General features: G+C 49.5%; 1 protein-coding gene across 2 annotated transcripts in view; it reads left to right on the plus strand.

The window, feature by feature from the left end:
• The window catches only part of ULK2 (unc-51 like autophagy activating kinase 2), a 54,322-nt gene extending 39,258 nt beyond the window's left edge, over positions 1–15,064 (plus strand). For both annotated transcript variants that reach the window (XM_066364987.1, XM_066364988.1), the window contains exons 21-27: positions 4,634–4,783; positions 6,120–6,328; positions 7,510–7,685; positions 8,440–8,558; positions 8,841–8,998; positions 11,797–11,932; positions 13,443–15,064. In XM_066364987.1, the coding sequence (XP_066221084.1) occupies positions 4,634–4,783; positions 6,120–6,328; positions 7,510–7,685; positions 8,440–8,558; positions 8,841–8,998; positions 11,797–11,932; positions 13,443–13,501 (1,007 nt within the window). In that variant the 3' untranslated portion in view covers positions 13,502–15,064. The remainder of the gene's footprint in view (positions 1–4,633; positions 4,784–6,119; positions 6,329–7,509; positions 7,686–8,439; positions 8,559–8,840; positions 8,999–11,796; positions 11,933–13,442) is intronic.
• The last annotated feature ends 1,535 nt before the right edge of the window (positions 15,065–16,599 follow it).

Below are 16,599 nucleotides of genomic sequence, written 5' to 3' on the forward strand. Positions count from 1 at the left end.
ACCACTGTTTAGATGGGTGCTGTTGTCATGATGCCAGTCTGGGAAGGTGGTGTGCACTTTCCTGACGAGGGAAGCCAGGAGGAAGGATGTCTGTGGTGCACCAGCTGTCACCAGGATGGCTAGTGGGTCATCTTTCTTTCAGTAACAAGATGAGCTACCCAGTGCACCAGCATCAGAGCCTGACTACAGTAACACGAGCCCCCTCTGCCCACCTCCTTCCCTCACATGGATTCTGTGTCCCCTTTGGATCCTCTGCTACACCGCTAAGCCGGAGAATGGTGGAGGAAGCTGGGAAGTGCTCGTGTGGAAGTGTAGTTTTTGATCTGAACTGTTTGATATCACCAGACCTTACATAACTTCAGCTATTCCCAACGAAAGCCAACAGTGATGAGAAGGAAGGGCTCCTTATGGTGTTAGAGGAATCTCCATTTCTACTCTTGGGAAGGTGGGAAGTTTTAAGAGATACTTACATTTCTATAGAAAACACAGAATAAATGTGTCAATGTGTCATTCCAATATTGCAAGTATCTTGTGATTTACTAAGTGTAAAGAATAAATCATAAGAGGCACTAAAGCATAAGAAGGCTTTAGCATGTCCAGAGTGATTTTTAACTCTTTGCTAACAATCTGCCAGTTTTAGAAGACTAACTTGGCATATTTCAAAAGTAAGCAAAGTTGGTTCAGAAGTGAATGCTCTGTAAATTAATCAAAAAATAAAACTACACAACAAAAAGAAAACCTTCTGCTTAGACATATATATTGTGTATTTTCAGCTGTTTAAATCTGCCATCCCACTGCCCACTGTCCTCCATTGTTTCGCATTGTAAGTTAGCGTTAATTCTATTGAGTTCCTTTGTATGTGAGAAGTCTCAAGATTTTTCTCTTAGTCTCTGTCCTTTATTATTTTACTGTGATGTTTCTGGGTGTGGACCTTTTTGAGTTTATCTTACTCCAAGTTTGTTGAGCTTTGATTTGTAGGTCAATGTTTTTCATCAAACTTGAGAAGTTCTTGGCCATTATTTTTCTTGGAATTTTCTTTCTGCTTCTTTCTGTCTCTACTCTCCTCTGGTACTTTCATTACCCATAAATAGGTATATTTAATGGTATTTTAATTTCACTAAGGCTTTGTTCATTTTAGTTCATTCTCTTTTTCTCTTTTTCAGATTGCATAATCTCTATTGATTGATCTTCAAGTTCATGGATTCTTCTGCCAATTCAAATCTATTGAGTCTCTCTAGTGATTTTTTTCACTTAGTTATTGTTCATTTTCACTCCAGAATTTCCATTTGGTTCTTTTGTAATAAGTTCTCTTTTTATTGATATTCTTCATCTGATGAGACATGGTCATTGTGCTTTCCTTTACCTTTTTTTTTTTTTTTTTTTTTTTTGTATTTTTCTGAAGCTGGAAACGGGGAGAGACAGTCAGACAGACGCCCGCATGCGCCCGACCAGGATCCACCCGGCACGCTCACCAGGGGCGAAGCTCTGCCCACCAGGGGGCGATGCTCTGCCCCTCCGGGGCTTCCCTCTGCTGCGACCAGAGCCACTCTAGCGCCTGGGGCAGAGGCCAAGGAGCCATCCCCAGCGCCCGGGCCATCTTTGCTCCAATGGAGCCTTGGCTGCAGGAGGGGAAGAGAGAGACAGAGAGGAAGGAACGGGGGGGGGGGGGTGGAGAAGCAAATGAGCGCTTCTCCTATGTGCCCTGGCCGGGAATCGAACCCGGGTCCCCCGCACACCAGGCCGACGCTCTACCGCTGAGCCAACCGGCCAGGGCCTCTTTACTTTTTAAGTGTGGGTTCCTTTAGTTGTTTAACATGTTTAATATAGCTGCTCTTAAGTCTTTGCTTGCTAATTTTGACAGTTGAGCCTCTTGAGGGCAGTTTCCGTTGCCCCTTTCTTCATGTGTGTGGTAATTCTGTCATTTGTTTGCAGACACCATGGAAGCTAGACATTTTCTGTAACATTTTTGTGGTAGTTCTGGATGTTGAAGCCCTAGTCCCTCAGCCTTCAGCTTGTTGGTTTTGATTTTGTAATCTTGGCTGGACTATTTCAGTGCAGTCTGTTTGACCCATAATGTGAAGCCTCTAATGTTATTTCTCAGAGGGCACAGCCCTGAGCGTGTGTACAGTTCCCATGCGGTGACAGTGGCTTTAGAAGGTCTCTCTGACGGTTCCTCTGATCCTTAGGCCGTCTGCCTCTGTCGATACCACACCCAGCTGGTGGTCTCCACTAACCGACAGCTGATTGCACTGTTGGTTATTTGTTGTTTATTTGTTTGTTTGTTTTACAGAGTCAGAGAGAGGGATAGACAGGGACAGACAGACAGGAACGGAGAGATGAGAAGCATCAATCTTTAGTTTTTCGTTGCGCGTTGCAACACCTTAGTTGTTCATTGATTGCTTTCTCATATGTGCCTTGACTGTGGGCCTTCAGCAGACCGAGTAACCCCTTGCTTGAGCCAGTGACCTTGGGTCCAAGCTGGTGAGCTTTGCTCAAAGCAGATGAGCCCGCGCTCAAGCTGGCAACCTCGGGGTCTCGAGCCTGGGTCTTCCGCATCCCAGTCCGACGCTCTATGCACTGCGCCACTGCCTGGTCAGGCCTGCACTGTTGTTTTTGACAATATATTGTTGTGGCATAAATTATGTTACTGTCTTGTTTAATTAAATTCTGGCCCTTTTACTGAGGTGGACTCGGAAGCTGGTCTTCTTTGAGCCTGTTCTGACCAGAGGAGGGCTCCTGTTTGCATCTCCTTCCCTGGTTCGTCTCTTAAAGAGACGGTCTCTTTGTTAGCTTGTTTCTCTCCTGGAGATCCCAGCCTCCCTTTCTGCTGACCATCAGAGTCTTCATTGTGTTCAGCGGTGCCCTGAGGCCTAAACTTCCCCGTGATCTGTTTCAAGTAGAGTCAGTTTCCTTGGAGAAAGTTTCAGAATCTCTTCTCTCTGCCCCCTTCAAGCCTCCGGGGAGATGCTGTACCCCATTACTCTAGAGTGGACATGAGGACAGTGACCCATTTCTCTTAGAGCAGCGCCCTGCTTTGGGAGCTGGGTGCTGGCTGGGTCAGGGTGGAAGCCTCTGGCCTTCTTGGCTGTGTCTCCCGGCCTGGGACCTCTGCCCCTAGTGACAGGTGAGCTGGGGTGAGGGAGGAGTGGCCTAGCTCAGAACTCCCGCTGCGTGAGAGGGGCTGGGTGGGGACACGGTGCTTGCTGAGACGTGAGTCGCTCTGCTTATGTACGTGCTTCATTCCCATGTGCCCTCAGGACAGTTTCCAGAGAAAGGAAATGGCTGCTTTTTAAACATTTCCACCAGGTGTGATTGTGTCACGGGGAGCAGTCTGTGGTGCTCCTCTGGAAGTTCCCCTTCTGTGGGCCTCCTGCTGGAAGCGGGAGCTGGGACAGTTTCTGAAAACAGCTTTCCTGAATGATCGTATTATGTAGAATTGCTATTTCTAATTCTCCTTTATAAAGAAGTTTAAATTCCATAGAAATTTATGTGAATGTGTTGTAAGTTAAGTCCAAGTTTATGAATATGAAACCAGATATTTTCTTAATTTTTAGGCATAAAATACATCTTTGATCATTTTTATCCTCTTTTTTCTTTCTACCACATGAACTTGGTTATCACCATTTTAAATTATGAATGTCTTTTTCTAATCATGAAGTTTCAGTTTCTGAAAATAAAAACTACTGATAGTGGGAAAACCTTAAGCAAAAACTTAGGGAAGAAATAGTCATTAGTTTTTAAAACATACCCATGACTGTCTTTAAATATTTTCATACCTGCCTAAATGAAGACATAAAGATAATGCATCAACTAAAGAGAGTATCTGTCATTTTTCACATCTTGTGTAACAGTAGATACTATTGAATTAATTTGCACTTATTATTCCCTTGCTCCTAGAATGTCTTTATGGGCCCACTTTATTGCTATTAATTCAATGTTTTAAATTTTTTATGCTCTATTGCAGATAAGATAGACACTATGAGGCAGTTTTTTTTCTGTATCTGGTTCAGAGTCTCTCCTTAAAATTTATGATTTATGTTGTTAACTACCTCCATTCTGTGGTCTCAGAAATGTAATGTTTTTCAGATGCTTGAGTGTAAAAACACTTAGGACAACTTTTATTGATTCTACTTGGGTTAGTGGGTGGGGGAATTTTTACCCTCTCTTCATTTGGGCCCAAGTGAGCTCCTCAGGCCCCTCTGACACCCGTCCCACCTTCCTTCCTGACGGTTGCCAGGGTGCCATTCTGTGGCGTAAATGTACGTGGACTCAGTTTTCTGTGCCCTTCTATAGCTCTGTTGCTATGGAGACTCCTGATCTCCTCAGCCTTACCTCAAATTTTTATACCATTTTTGGTTTCTACTTTTTCAAATTACCTTCAACAGGTGTGTCAACTGTGTGCAGTTCATGTATTTTTAAAAGTAAACAGAAATTACTCTGAATACTAGGCTTTGATGTGAAGAAGATTCACAGTCACAGAAATTATACCATAAAATACTTTTAAAGGGTATCTGTATGAAATGCTTATTGTGGAAGAAAGAAACCTGGTATAGAAGTACAGGTCTCCCCGTAACCCCGCCCCCGAGTGTGCTCGCTGTCACAGTGACATGATGCTTGTGCCTTTCTGTGGCAGCCCCCGCGGGAGCCTGTGGTGGTGTGCTGGCCCCGCCCGTGGGCACAGCAGCAAGTTCCAGGGCGGTCCTGTTCACGGTCGGGTCTCCGCCACACAGTGCCGTGGCTCCTGCTTGTGCCCACATGGTCCTTCGGACAAGAGCGGCCTCAGGTGAGGAGCTGTCCCACGTGGTGTTTGGCTGGTGTGTGGGGTCCCGTGTTCTGACGGTGACTGGCGGTGCGGCTTAGATAAGTCACGTACCTCTCTGGAGGTTGGGTTCGCTTTCCAATGACAAGGAAATACATATTTTTATTTTTTTATCGTAAAGGGTTTTAAGGAGTAAATGAGGCAATATTTGTGGGAAAAAAACCCTTTATGAAATAGAAGTACTGTATTATTATATACTTGCAACAATGTATAGGAAGTGTGACTGCAGTGCTGAGCCCGGTTGCGTCTGCGGTGCTCCCAGCGTATTCGGAGGCTTGTTTGGTACATCCAGTAAAGGTACCAAATGAGAGGTTGTTGTTTATCTCTGTTTTGCTATATTTGAATCCTAAGTTTTACCCCCTTTTTTTTTTTTTGTACTTTGGGTCCTGACTTTGCAATTAATCCTAATACACAATTGGCAAGCTGATGGATTTGTTGTCTCATACATACACTGTCAGTAGAGTATTAATGCCAAAACTTAAGAAAGTATTTAGATTGGACTTGCAAGGAGTCATCATGTGACACTGCTTCATATATTGGACCTGGGGTCCTTCAAGTTCTCTCCTGCGAAATAAGTTACGAATCAAGATTCAGTACCTTAGTAAGCAGAGGATATAAATAGGTAACAAGAAAGGAAGTAGAACTAATAATCTTGTTTCTAAGGTTTTAAATGTATTAAGTGATAACAAAGTAGCATTTTAATAAAGTAACATTTTATGCCTGCTTGCCAGCACGTACAACAATCCAATGCCGGTGGCGCTGGGCTTGGGCAGCTCTGTGCTCGCTCTCAGCTGTGTTACAAGCTGTGGCACTTCTCCCAGCGCTGGGAAAATGGTCATCATGTGTGCTCTGTGACATCCCGTTCCTGATGATAATACCACTTTGGAATATTAATCACAAATTGTTCAGAAAAGGGAAAAACTTTGGACTGTATTACAGTGTTATTTGTGATATAAAAAAATGTGAAACTTTAATGATTTCAGATAAGCATTACGTTTATAAATGTAGTGAACTGCTATTGTGCCCACTGAGTTTATGGTTATGGTGGGACAGAAGACATGTATATGCTATAAATTCATTAGAAACAGAGTATTTTAAAAAGTGGCTATGATGATATCTGTAAAATATACATGTAGAAAAGGAATAAAGGTCAACATGGAAAAATACACCTATTCCTATGTCCAAATAGGGGATCAGCGACTTCTCTTGTGCTGTGTGCTTTGCTCCTTTTACAGTGGGCGTGGCAGGGGCTGACCAGGCACTCACTCTGGGCCCTGCGCCCGTGTCCGTTCCCTTGCAGTGGGCTCCAGCGGCTCCGGGGGTTCCCTGTGCTCCACCAGCGGCCGTGTGTGCATGGGCTCCCCGCCGGGGCCGTGCTGGGGGTCCCCCCCTCCAGGAGCGGAGGCGGCTCCAAGCCTGAGATACATGCCTTATGGTGCTTCCCCCCCCAGCCTGGAGGGGCTCATCAGCTTCGAGGCTCCAGAACTGCCGGAGGAGACGCTGATGGAGGTAGGGAGACGGCGCGGTGACACTGTCTTGGTGCCACCGGGGTGTGCCCACAGGGGGTGCTGGTGCTGGTGGGAGAGCAGACAGAGTGCCAGGGCCGTTCTGACGTCCCTCCCTCCCTCCCCGCACCCTTTCTCTTCTGTCTGAGAAACGAGGCTGTGACATGTGCCCGGGAGAAGCTCTGGGTGCCAGGAGGTGGCTGGTGGAGGTTTTGTGTCCTTTATTTTTTTAATCTGAAGTTGATTCACTGCTTACAGGAATTTTGAAGTATAATCTTTCTCCTGAAACCATAAAGTTTTATTCTCTAAGCTTTTCTTTTTAATTTTTTTATTTATTTTTTATTTTTTTTTAAATTTTATTTATTTTTATTTTTTACAGAGACAGAGAGTCACAGAGAGGGATAGACAGGGACAGACAGGAGCAGAGATGAGAAGCATCAATCATTAGTTTTTCATTGCGCGTTGCAACGCCTTAGTTGTTCATTGATTGCTTTCTCATATGTGCCTTGACCGCAGGCCTTCAGCAGACTGAGTAACCCCTTGCTGGAGCCAGCGACCTTGGGTTCAAGCTGGTGAGCTTTTTGCTCAAAGCAGATGAGCCCGCACTCAAGCTGGTGACCTCGAGGTCTCGAACCTGGGTCCTCTGCATCCCAGTCCAACGCTTTAGCCACTGCGCCACTGCCTGGTCAGGCTCTCTAAGCTTTTTTTTTCCATGAGAGAAAGATGATGCAGGTGAACTCAGGTTCAAAGAAATAAATTGTGACTGGAAAGGCCAGACCGGCTCTGTTCTCAGTCTCGACTGGAGGCCGGCATTCCGTGGGCCACACTGTGTCCTTGGTCCCTGCGTGCGCTGCTGGCTTAGTCTACGTTTCCAGTTTAGATGGTTAGTTCTCTAAACCAGCTGAAGAGTCCATTTCTCTTTCTGCGGGACCTCTGGCATTTCTGTCTTGTGTGAGTGAGAAATAGTTCACATGTGAGTTATGACGCACACACGGGTTCAGTGGTGATTTTGAAAACGTGTAACGCAATCTAAGATTGGAAAAGCAGTCCTCAGAGTCTTTCTCGGTCTCCCTCAAATGTGACGTAAATTATGTTGTCACGTGCCATCATCCTGACGTTGGCAAGGACAGTGACATGGGCAGTGCACTCACCCTGGGCGTGTCTAAGGCGGGTCGCTCTGCGCAGCGGGAACACACGGACACCTTGCGCCACCTGAGCCTGATGCTGACGTTCACCGAGTGCGTGCTGGACCTGACCACGGGGCGGGGCGGCCCCGAGCTCTGCAGCTCCGCCGTGTCCGTGTACCAGATCCAGGAGAGCGTGGTCGTGGACCAGATTGGCCAGCTGAGCAGGGACTGGGGGTAGGTCCCTCCCCCCAGCGTTCCCCAGCCCCTGTCGCTCACGGTCGAGGGAGGTCTTGTTCTCAAGGGAGGATCGCAGCTCGTTAAACGCTTTGCCGCGGGCCCTGCGTTATTTCCTCAGGCTGGACTGGACGCCTGAGCCAGGACTGAGGGGGCGGCCATACCCTGCAGGTTCTGCGGGGGGGGGGGGGGGGGTTGACAGAGACCCCACTGAGGTTTAGCTGCGCCTGTCGTGCAGTGACACTGGGGGGGGGGGGGGTTGACAGAGACCCCACTGAGGTTTAGCTGCGCCTGTCGTGCAGTGACAGTGGGGGGGGGGTTGACAGAGACCCCACTGAGGTTTAGCTGCGCCTGTCGTGCAGTGACACTGGGGGGGGGGGTTGACAGAGACCCCACTGAGGTTTAGCTGCGCCTGTCGTGCAGTGACACTGGGGGGGGGGGTTGACAGAGACCCCACTGAGGTTTAGCTGCGCCTGTCGTGCAGTGACACTGGGGGGGGGGTTGACAGAGACCCCACTGAGGTTTAGCTGCGCCTGTCGTGCAGTGACAGTGGGGGGGGGGGTTGACAGAGACCCCACTGAGGTTTAGCTGCGCCTGTCGTGCAGTGACAGTGGGGGGGGGTTGACAGAGAGACCCCACTGAGGTTTAGCTGCGCCTGTCGTGCAGTGACACTGGGGGGGGGTCCCGCACTGGGCGTGGCGCAGGGGCCAGCCGGGCTGGGGGTTCCCGCTCACGTGCTTCTGTCCGGGCGCAGGCAGGTGGAGCAGCTGGTGCTGTACATGAAGGCCGCGCAGCTGCTGGCCGCGTCGCTGCACCTCGCGAAAGCGCAGATCAAGTCCGGGAAGCTGAGTCCGTCCACGGCCGTGAAACAAGGTGTGGGGCGCTGGGCGGGCGCTGTTCCCGCCTTCTCCGGTGGGAGGGGCCGCCGGCCTTCTGCTTCTGCCTCTGCCCTTCCATCTTCCATCAACACGGAGGGCGGTCAGACGCCTCCTCCTCCGTCTTCCCGCCAGAAAGGGAGCGTGGGAAGGAATCGATTTCCAGTCATTTTCTAAAAATAATCGCTCGGTGTCATTTCCCTTAAACCGTCAGGAAAGCTTCGTGTCATTGTGACGTCACTTCTGAAGGAAAATTTAAATTCTCTCAACTTTTTTTCAGTTGTCAAGAACCTGAATGAACGCTATAAATTCTGCATCACCATGTGCAAGAAACTCACAGAAAAGCTGACCCGCTTCTTCTCTGACAAGCAGAGGTTTATTGACGAGATCAACAGCGTGACTGCCGAGAAGCTCATCTACAGCTGCGCCGTGGACATGGTAACGCTCTCTAGGGCGCAGCCCTCTGCAGTGTCCCTGATCGCGCAGAGCGTCCCTTGACTGAGCGTGTCCCTGACGCTATCCAGCCCTTTAAGGGGACCCGAGGCCCTGCCACTCCCAAGTCCCCAGTGCTGTGATTCCCTCTTGCTGATCGTGGACTTATCCTTTAAGTGACATGTAAAGTAACGTGGGTACCACATTTGGTGTAAAATTTGGCCATAACTCTGAAAACCTTGCTAACATTGTGATTACTAACGTTATCATTTCTGCCTCATGGGGGAAACTTTGCCCTGAAGTGTGGGTGATGTTGAGGACTGTTACAGAGCAGTGGTGAGTGGGGGGCGTGTATCCCTGACCCGTCTTATTGTCACACAGTGCATCACGGACCCCCTTCCCCTCCCAGGCTGTCTACCTCGCACGCACTGCTAATCACATCCTTGGGCCTAATATTGAAAGCCATTATAATAAAGAGTTGCACAAAAATAACTTTGGAATACGCCTGACCTGTGGTGGCGCAGTGCATAAAGCGTTGACCTGGAATTCTGAGGTCGCCGGTTCAAAACCCTGGTTTCCCTGGTCAAGGCACATATGGGAGTTGATGCTTCCTGCTCCTCCTCTCTCTCTCTCTCTCTCTCTCTCTCTCTAAAATGAATAAATAAAATCTAAAAAAAAAATAACAACTTTGGAATATAAACTGTTGACATGAAGAATATGCATTGTATCACTCTATACCTAATTAAGACTTAATATGATATATATATATATTTTTTTTACAGAGATAGAGTCAGAGAGAGGGATAGATAGGGACAGACAGGAATGGAGAGATGAGAAGTATCAATCATTAGTTTTTCGTTGCAACACCTTAGTTGTTCATTGATTGCTTTCTCATATGTGCCTTGACCGTGGGCTTTCAGCAGACTGAGTGACCCCTTGCTAGAGCCAGCAACCTTGGATCTAAACTGGTGAGCTTTGCTCAAACCAGATGAGCCTGCACTCAAGCTGGCAACCTCAGAGTCTTTAACCTGGGTCCTTGGCATCCCAGTCCGACGCTCTATCCACTGCGCCACCGCCTGGTCAGGCTAAATGTTTTTACTATTATTGAGTTATTTTTAGAGAGGCAGAGGGCGAAGCATTTGTTCCATTTCAGTTGTGCATTCACTGCTTGCTTCCCTGTGCCCTGATCAGGGATCAATCCCACAACCTTGGTGTTTCAGGATGACTAACCAACTGAGCTGACCAGCCAGGGCTCTGAACATGTGTGTTTAAATGAACTTTGTAGTGAAGTCCTGGGAGAGCCCAGTGAGAAGCACAGGTTCCGGTCACGAAGGCCCGAGGACCGGAACCTGTGCTGGACGCAGAACTGCCCCCGTGTTAGGCGGCTCCTACTGTCGATCGCTCGTCCACGAGTCTTGTTTCATGTAGTTTGTATCCTTCGCTCAGACCGGATCGATTTTGGGTAGACTCCACGTACAGCTGCAGTACCCAGACGGGTCAGTGTTTATGTAGTTTGTCTCCTTTGCTCAGACTGGATCGATTTCGGGTAGACTCCGCGTACAGCTGCAGTACCCAGACGGGTCAGTGTTCATGTAGTTTGTCTCCTTTGCTCAGACTGGATCGATTTCGGGTAGACTCCGCGTACAGCTGCAGTACCCAGACGGGTCAGTGTTCATGTAGTTTGTCTCCTTCGCTCAGACTGGATCGATTTCGGGTAGACTCCACGTACAGCTGCAGTACCCAGACGGGTCAGTGTTTATGTAGTTTGTCTCCTTCGCTCAGACCGGATCGATCTTGGGTAGACTCCACGTACAGCTGCAGTACCCAGACGGGTCAGTGATCATGTAGTTTGTATCCTTCGCTCAGACCGGATCGATCTTGGGTAGACTCCACGTACAGCTGCAGTACCCAGACGGGTCAGTGTTCATGTAGTTTGTCTCCTTTGCTCAGACCGGATCGATCTCGGGTAGACTCCACGTACAGCTGCAGTACCCAGACGGGTCAGTGTTCATGTAGTTTGTCTCCTTTGCTCAGACTGGATCGATCTTGGGTAGACTCCACGTACAGCTGCAGTACCCAGACGGGTCAGTGTTTATGTAGTTTGTATCCTTCGCTCAGACCTGATCGATCTTGGGTAGACTCCACGTACAGCTGCAGTACCCAGACGGGTCAGTGTTCATGTAGTTTGTCTCCTTCGCTCAGACCGGGTCGATCTTGGGTAGACTCCATGTACAGCTGCAGTACCCAGACGGGTCAGTGTTCATGTAGTTTGTATCCTTCGCTCAGACCTGATCGATCTTGGGTAGACTCCACGTACAGCTGCAGTACCCAGACGGGTCAGTGTTCATGTAGTTTGTCTCCTTCGCTCAGACCGGGTCGATCTTGGGTAGACTCCATGTACAGCTGCAGTACCCAGACGAGTCAGTGTTCATGTAGTTTGTATCCTTCGCTCAGACCTGATCGATCTTGGGTAGACTCCGCGTACAGCTGCAGTACCCAGACGGGTCAGTGTTCATGTAGTTTGTATCCTTCGCTCAGACCGGATCGATCTTGGGTAGACTCCACGTACAGCTGCAGTACCCAGACGGGTCAGTGTTCATGTAGTTTGTCTCCTTCGCTCAGACCTGATCGATCTTGGGTAGACTCCACGTACAGCTGCAGTACCCAGACGGGTCAGTGTTTATGTAGTTTGTCTCCTTTGCTCAGACCGGGTCGATCTCGGGTAGACTCCACGTACAGCTGCAGTACCCAGACGGGTCAGTGTTTTCCTAGAGAATAATCTTGTGTTTGTTGCCTGCCCCCAGGTCCAGTCGGCAGCCCTGGACGAGATGTTCCAGCAGACAGAAGACACTGTTCATCGCTACCACAGGGCAGCCCTGCTGCTGGAAGGCCTGACGAAGATTCTCCAGGACCCTGCAGATATTGAAAATGTCCACAAATGTAAGTGGTTTAAAGAGGAGCGTGGCTCCCACAGGCCCAGGACGAAGTGCCTGGAGTTTGGAGTCGCACCGCCTGGGTTTCAGTATTGGTTTTCTGGTCTTGGGCAAATCACTTACCCTTCCTGTCGTCTCAGTTTCTTCCACAGGAGAAGGGGACCGGGCCTGCCTTGCCGAGGGTGAGGAGTAGAGAGAGTGCTTGTTGTAAAGCTCTGATGTCTAGATTTTTTTATTTTTTTTTTCTTTTCTGAAGCTGGAAATGGGGAGAGACAGTCAGACAGACTCCCGCATGCGCCCGACCGGGATCCACCCGGCACGCCCACCAGGGGCGACGCTCTGCCCCTCTGGGGCGTCGCTCTGTCACGACCAGAGCCACTCCAGCGCCTGGGGCAGAGGCCAAGGAGCCATCCCCAGCGCCTGGGCCATCTTTGCTCCAGTGGAGCCTTGGCTGCGGGAAGGGAAGAGAGAGACAGAGAGGAAGGGGGGGGAGGGGTGGAGAAGCAGATGGGCACTTCTGTGTGACCTGGCCGGGAATCGAACCTGGGTCCCCCGCACGCCAGGCCGACGCTCTACCACTGAGCCAACGGGCCAGGGCTGATGTCTAGATTTCCACACTGAGTTCTTGTGACAGTGGGCACACTCGTGTGTGCAGAGGACTTAGTTTTTTTGTGTGTGTGTGTGTTGTATTTTTTTTTTTTCTGAAGTTGGAAATGGGGAGGCAGTCAGACAGACTCCCGCATGCACCCGACCGGGATCCACCCGGCACGCCCACCAGGGGGCGATGCTCTGCCCATCTGGGGCATCACTCTGTTGTGGCCAGAGCCATTCTAGCGCCTGAGGCAGAGGCCATGGAGCCATCCCCAGCGCCCGGGCCAACTTTGCTCCAGTGGAGCCTTGGCTGCGGGAGGGGAAGAGAGAGACAGAGAGGAAGGAGAGGGGGAAGGGTGGAGAAGCAGATGGGCGCTTCTCCTGTGTGCCCTGCCCAGGAATCGACCTGGGACTCCTGCATGCCAGGCCGACGCTCTACCACTGAGCCAACCAGCCAGGGCTGCGTGCAGTTATTTTACACCTCGTGGGCTTGGCAGTCGCATACTGCACCATGTGTTTGGTGTTCACGGCACACGGAGACCACCCCAGCCCCAGGGTGGTATCACTGCTCCTCACGCACACGGGACCTGGGTTTTCAGGAGGCAGCGGTGGACTCGTGGAGGGTATGTGGGCACCACATCTGGAAGAGCCACAAGGGATGGCAACTCTCAAATTATTTGCAGTTGTGAGCAAGCTAGTTGATAAAACCTAAATGTTCCTTATTCATTCAGCATGCTAATCTAAACTTGACCAATGTGCAGCACTAAACTGCAAATCACGTCTAAACAATTGTCAGGCAGAAAAAGAAAAAATACTCGGAACATTGGGGGCAAAACAGCAGACACGAGACTGTAGGTAGGGGGCTCGTGCTTTTTTGGTTTTGCGACTATAAATGATGTTTGTTATGCATTTAATTTTATTTCTAGATAAATCTAGTATTGAAAGAAGATTGTCGGCTCTCTGCTATAGTACTTCGACGGTGTGAGCAGCGGCGTGTCCCGGGGACCAGTGCTGGGCTGGGAGGGGTCCCTCCGGCTCGCGGCGTGGGTCCGCGGCCCCACCCCCGGGAACCTGGCTCCTTACCTGGTGACTACCAAAGAACAAGCAGTGATTTCAAAGCAAAACAATCCCAGAACTACACATTTGTAGGAAATCTGCCTTATTGGAGAAGTCACCCTTCCTTTGTCCTTATACAAGCAGAAGCAAGTCTTCCCTGGGCTCTCAGCTTGAACTTGGTAAATAAATGTACCTTAGAACCGTATCTGGTGACCAGCACATTTATTCTGGAGGAGAATTAAGAATGAAGCGAAGTGAGCAGCCCCCCTCGCTCACCAGAGGACTGTGAGAGTCCCCGTGTTCCCTGAGGTATAAAAGCAAACAGAAAGCCCAGCTCTGACCCAGGCAGTGCGCTGCAGGGGGTGAGTCTGTCTGAGTCAGAGCCTGTCGCCCGCAAGAGCTCAGGAGGAAATGGCGTAAGGAGACACGCGAGGTGGCGCTCAGAGGCATCGGGACAGCTTCGTTGTGGTTTGTAAGGACACTTGGAACTCTTCCATAATTAATCTTTGATCTATTGCACTAATTTATTAAAACAACTCTGTATTGGATTTTGCAATTTAAAACTAATTGAGGCACAATGGACTTGTTTAAAAAGCATTTTACTTGATTATATACACACGCCCTTTCCAGAATTCACATGTAATCTCCAGTGGACTCTTCAACGCAAACCCCTTGTGTTCATGTGACCCTTTGCCTTTTCTTGACCTCTGCATCCACACCCACGGGCTCTCAGCCTGGCTCTGAGCTGCTGGTGGTTTGCTTTTGGCTTTGTTTCTCATTGTGCATGCCAGGTCGAACGTGCATTCATGCCTGTGACTTCCAGGTTTATCGAGGCGGGGTTAATTTGGGCAGTTTTAGAAAAAATGTCAATCAAGGGATACCCTCAAGAATTTAACAGGGGCCGAAACAAAGTAGGTGATCTCAAGGCTTGTTAATGACGCGGGGTTTCTACATGAAATTAGTGAAAAGGCAAGGTTTGTTTTCTCTTAGGAAGACAGGCAGCTCTCTCCAGCCTGACACGCATTTCCCGTGCGAATCCGGACAGTGCGGCAAAGCGCGTCGTGGAGGACGTGGGCAGGGGCAGCCTGCAGAAACGACCCGTTCCCGCGCCGTCTGCGATTCCGTCTCTCATTTACCTGCTGCTTGAATACTTGAATAAACCATCCTCCAGTTTTAATCCTTTGAAAGAATCCTTTTAGATAATAAATCTGAACGCTCACAAATGGCACAGAAGCTCTTTGGCATTAATCTAATTCTGATGTACCAATAAAAGAAAAAAAACGTGGTTTTCCTTTCCTTTGACAAAGTAATGTAATTTTACCTTATTTATCTGAATGAAATTCCAGCAGTTAATTTGAACATTTATTTATATGACGTTTGTATTTTTAGGTCTTTAATACAGTGTTTCTACCTCTCATTTGTAACCGCATGCATATTCTTAAACCTAGGTATAATTCACCGCATTGTTCAATAAATAGCCTTTTTATTATCACCTGTCCAGATGTAAATTAAGGTAAAAATAAACCTGACAGCGTTTCTGGGGTAATGCTGGGTCCATGTCATGTGGCTTTTCAAGCCAGGTCCTTCCTCGGTGAGTTTGGAAGTTTGGTCACGGGAGCCCTTTGCCCTGTCCCAGGGTTCCAGAGTGCGAGTGTTACGTGGTCGCTGGAAGCACAGACCAGCGGGGACTCCTGTCCCTCTCTGCAGGGGTGCAAGCCCTGGTGTGGGTGACACTATTCTGTATAATTTCTGAAGTCCTCTCAGTTATTGCCATCCTGTCTCAGTTGATCCTGTAAGAGGGTGGGTGCATTCTGGTCCTTTCTCCCCTCCAGTTTTTTTTATAAACAGGTTCACAAATGAGCAAGTGATTGGTGTGAAGTCAGGTTGCGATGGAAAGGGCTAGCCATGTGTTGTGACTTCCAAGTTCTTCCTCTTGTGAATAAAGGTTTGGTGGTAGGTGGTCCTTGTGAAACAAGTCTGAACAGCAGAGATCAAACTGTAAATTCACGAACAATGGTTCTGATGATCAAGGCTGATTGTTCAAGATTTTTGCCTTGATTATAGCAATAATAAATACTGTTGCCGCAAGTGTTTCTAAATTTCATATCAATTTCATAATGTAGAAATGGACCAGTCCCTACATTCACGGGTTGACACCTATACTCAAGCCGTAACCTGGAAAGTTATTGACCACACAGTTGTTCGCCTGTGAACTTGCTCATCGGCTGTCCGTTGTCAGGATTTGCTGTAAGGGTGTGCCCTGTGCTAGGCTTGGCGGTCCCCACAGTCACACACCCCCTCGGCTCGCCCGGAGGAATAACCCGGAGCTGACGCGAGCCAGGAGCGGAGTTCGGCGTGGAGGTGGGCTGTCACGGCCTGCACCGGGGCCTGCGGAGGACGCCGAACTGGACTTAGTGGACAGGAGGTCGCCGACTCAGGTAGCTAGAGAGCTCTCTACACGACAGAAGTGACTTGAGCACAGGCCTTGGAGGGTGACTTCTGCTTGTGTTGCAGTTGCCGTAAGCAGTCTTCCATTCTCTCTGGAATAAAGAAAGGCTGTGCTTTCTCTCTGAGGGTTGCCTGCGGACGCACTTGACCAAGGTAGCTACTGCTCGGAGAACGTGTTGTCACCCCTCCGTGGGCGGGTGCACCCTAGAAGCGCCTGCTCCCACCACGGCACGGTCTAGACTGACACGCGGGTGTGGACCCTCGAACCCTCAGCCGTGGCAGCTCCCAGGCCCACGTGGGTCTCTTCCTTGGTTGGCAAAGCCCTGGGGAAAGCTTGCTTTCTTTGGGAGGGAGGGGGTCAAGGTGGAGTTTTCCTCTCCTGGCTGGGGAAGCCGTGTCAGCAGCAGCCCACCCACCGTGAAAAGCACTGCTCTGCAGACACGGAGGGCCCCCCTGAAATCTCGGGTTTTGTGGAGAACGCTACGGCCCGCGGACCTGAAGGGTGCGCGTGCCTGGGGGTGGGGCTCACTGGGGGTGGGCTCGCTGGGGGCGGGGCTCACTGGGGGTGGGCTCACTGGG

This window comes from Saccopteryx leptura, chromosome 2 (genome assembly GCF_036850995.1).
Source record: "Saccopteryx leptura isolate mSacLep1 chromosome 2, mSacLep1_pri_phased_curated, whole genome shotgun sequence".
NCBI lineage: Eukaryota > Metazoa > Chordata > Mammalia > Chiroptera > Emballonuridae > Saccopteryx > Saccopteryx leptura.